Source organism: Aedes aegypti, chromosome 2 (genome assembly GCF_002204515.2).
Source record: "Aedes aegypti strain LVP_AGWG chromosome 2, AaegL5.0 Primary Assembly, whole genome shotgun sequence".
In the NCBI taxonomy this organism is placed as follows: domain Eukaryota; kingdom Metazoa; phylum Arthropoda; class Insecta; order Diptera; family Culicidae; genus Aedes; species Aedes aegypti.
In genome coordinates, this window is record NC_035108.1 from 374,692,389 (window position 1) to 374,696,202 (window position 3,814).

The window sequence follows — 3,814 nt, forward strand, 5'->3', positions numbered from 1 at the left end:
TGTAACTGATACCAAATGCCTCGAATGACATATTTCTACCGTTTGTGTGATACGAAGAACGTTTTTCAAGAATAGTTTTATACAATACAAATTTCAATATGATTTTCTCCTCCAGCAAACTCACCAAAAAAGAAGCGATACCCAAACCCTTGTCAATACCTTCTGTTGTATACCTAAGGTCAATAAACGGCGGAATAAATCATAATAATTCAACTCAATGCTGAACGAAACGACTATTCGGTTACATGTCGAAGTGTTGCAAGTTTCACCCCTGTTGCAAGATATCCCGTTTGACGGTATCACAAATCTAAATATATATTTTGTTCTTTAACATTCTGCCGCATTTTTTTCCACTAAAAAAACCTTTTCGTATTTCACACACTTGATTCATCAATTCCATTTTTTTCGCGTATCACATTGTCAACATTTCACATATCATTGTCAATATTGATTTTTTACATAAACTTTAGTAGTAGTCAATAGATTAATTAAAACTTTCAACTTATTTGAGCATGTTCCACAATTTCTTTTTTTTCATCCTCGTCGCCACTTGTGGTAGCCGCGTGTGTTAAGCTTCAATGTGCACGAAAGACTGACTTGTGCTGCTGCGTTGGTGCCAGAGGACTGGCACGGCTGTCATCCTTCATACATTTCGGCTCTTCCTCACATCGTATTTGGTACTTCGCGTTTTGGTACCCACTTTCTGGTCGGTTTGCCCTAACTTGCTCCTGATTTTCGAGTATACGGCTCATCAGCTGCTAGTGCTAGTTTCTGGCAATTAAATATATTGCGTTCAATCATCGTATTTAATGACGCTTTTTCTCTTTTCGACATTTTGTTGAATGTTTTACGGATCAGTGAGGTACCATTGATGTCTTCTACCCAAAAAATCATGTTTCGTCAGTCCCAAAAGAAACAAAACAAAGACACTGGACGCCATGTTGAATCAATGTTGGGTAGCTAATTATTGGCTCATTTCACCCCCCTGGTTGGTGCCAACATGCAGACGCATGTGTGTGTAAAGGTGATGCACCACATGTAAGGCACTCGTCACCACAACTATAAAAAAAATCACCGAGAAAATACTCCGAATGATCGAGTCTCAAATTATGGATAATCGCATCCCGGATAATCAAGTCTCTGGATAATAGAGTCCGACCTGTATTTACCGATTTCAGTCAACTTGTATGCAAATTTGGCTGGCATGCAGATTTATCTGCGTAGTTTATTACAGAAATCAGTTTCGATGTCCTAAGGAATACGTATCAACAAAGTTTGTGATACTTTCGTGATCAAAAAGGTACTTTTTGATTATTTGGTAATGTATTCTATCTGGCCATATAAGAGAAACAACTAATTTTGCATGGAGGCTGTTAGTTTGTCCAAAAATTCGATTAAATATATGTCAATTTTGATATTCTGATCAAACAATGTCTCATTTTGTTTATTTTTTCGAATAATGGCAACGAAATCAAGTTTACTGGATACACATAATTTGATCTTTATGACTCGCGAAAAGATTCCGCTGTGTCATCTATATATCATGATGGCTTTTCGCTCTCAGCGATTGTTATTGTTATACAAAGTATTGTTAGTGTTATATATTGCTCGAAGCTTGTTTCATTCTACATTTAATTAGCATTTTCCCCGACTATTTCCAGCGGACATTTTGGGAACAGCCATCAGCAACCTAGACGGGTTGATCCGGAAACCCTTTGGATGTGGCGAACAAAATATGCTCCATTTTGTGCCAAATATAGTCGTTTTGGATTATCTTAACGAAACCAACACAGCGGCAGAAGATGTGAGGACCAAAGCGATAAATTTTCTTAGCAGCGGATATCAAAACCAGCTACGCTACAAACGTTCGGATGGGGCCTTCAGTGTCTGGGGACAATCGTATGCTGGCAGTACATTTTTGACGGCCTTTGTGGCGAAATCATTCAAAATAGCAGCCAAATACATTCAGGTGGATAAGTCTATAGTAGACGCGGCATTCGACTGGTTAGTGAAACAACAACAATCAGATGGGCGGTTCCCAGAAGTGGGGCAAGTATTCCAAGCAGATATGCAGGGTGGGCTTCGTAATAACGGTTTTGCGCTTACCGCGTATGTTCTGATCGCTTTTGCTGAAAATAAGGAAGTATACAGAAAATACCAATCACAACTGAACAAAACTACTAACTTCATAGCAGATAGACTTGCTAATATGGAGAATCCATACGACCTCTCGCTGTCCACTTATGCGTTGATGCTAACAAATCATGGCAAGCGCACCGAGTTTCTTCACAAATTAGTCGAAAAGTCGATATTTGACCGCAATCAAACTGAGAGATATTGGGACAGCAAACCAGTTGATATTGAAGTTGCTGGATATGCTCTATTGTCATACGTAGCTGCCGGTAAATTATTGGATGCAACGCCTATCATGCGGTGGCTCAACAAGCAGCGTTATGGTCTCGGAGGCTATCCTGGAACTCAGGAAACATTCGTTGGATTGAAAGCATTGGCAACGTTCGCTGCAAATGTAACTAGTAGGAGAAACGAATATACTGTAAGGATATTCTACGAACCAAATGGTCGACGAACATTCGACGTACACATGCACAATTCGTTTAATATTCAAGAGCTTGACATTCCTAATAACATCAGAAAAATGAAGGTGGAAGTTGAAGGCATCGGCAGAGGCTTCTTCCAAGTGGCATATCAGTACTATCAAAATATGCAGGTGGCTAAGCCCAGTTTCAGCATTACAATTAATCAGCTTAACACCACGACGGAACACATGCAGCAATTGGACGTGTGTGTGAAATACATACCAAAAGAGGCTTATCAAAAATCGAATATGGCTTTGGTGGAAATATTCTTGCCTAGTGGGCTTGTAGCAGACTCAGATGCCATTACGGACAAGACTGGAGGAATTCGAGTAATTTCCCGCCAATATTTTCGTAACATGCTATGCTATTATATTTTGTTTTTCATTACAGAGAATTGAAAGACGTTTTTCGGACACCTCAGTAGTTATATATTATGATAATTTGGACCCCGAAGACAAGTGCTTCCGAGTGACTGCTTATCGTCGGTATAAAATTGCATTGCATTTGCCATCATATATTATAGTTTATGATTATTATAATTTTGGTAAGTTTTTGTTTCCGTCTTCATTTATTATTTTCACTTATTGACATCTATTTACGACTGTTTCCAGAGCGCTTTGCCATTCAAAAGTACGAAGGAAAGGTGCTGCAGCTCTGCGATATTTGTGAAGACGAGGACTGCGAAACTTTATCATGTCAAAATAGCTCGAAATTGGCAATAATGTAAAATGTGTTCATATTGACATTGAAACAGACAGTGATCGAAGTAATCAAAAAGTGTTTTCGTGGCGAAGCGGATGGAGCAGAATCTTTAATTTGGTTATGATATTCACATTATAGAAGGATAGTGTCTTCGGGAAAGTTGTTAACACATTTAGGAGCAACACGATGGTTCAGCAAGGAGCGTTGACGTATTACGGAACGTCAATGAAATTTTAACATCTCTTATTTATTTGCATCACTTTTACACAGAACTATGGCAATGTGTGAGTTAATCGCGAATCTTTGATACCTACCTTTGATCCTACTACTGGTTATAAGATTTGTGAAAGGCTTTGTAATCTGCTTTATAGGAGACGCTGGGCTTGTGCGACTTCATCTTATTGGAGGTGTTGTCGAAAAGTTCCTATGTGTTACGAGATAGCGCATCACTGTCTTCGGCAAAGTTTTTGTCAAGAACCATCCTTTTTGTTCATCACATGATGGGTAATGTATGT

At 38.9% G+C, this 3,814-nt stretch overlaps 1 protein-coding gene across 1 annotated transcript; it reads left to right on the plus strand.

The window, feature by feature from the left end:
• Positions 1–1,217: 1,217 nt before the first annotated feature.
• LOC110676918 (CD109 antigen-like) lies at positions 1,218–3,502 on the plus strand. The gene is made up of 4 exons (XM_021846730.1): positions 1,218–1,300; positions 1,662–2,926; positions 2,988–3,141; positions 3,209–3,502. The coding sequence occupies exons 2-4, from the start codon at positions 1,736–1,738 to the stop codon at positions 3,322–3,324; spliced, it is 1,461 nt and encodes a 486-aa protein (XP_021702422.1). The 5' UTR covers positions 1,218–1,300; positions 1,662–1,735; the 3' UTR covers positions 3,325–3,502.
• The last annotated feature ends 312 nt before the right edge of the window (positions 3,503–3,814 follow it).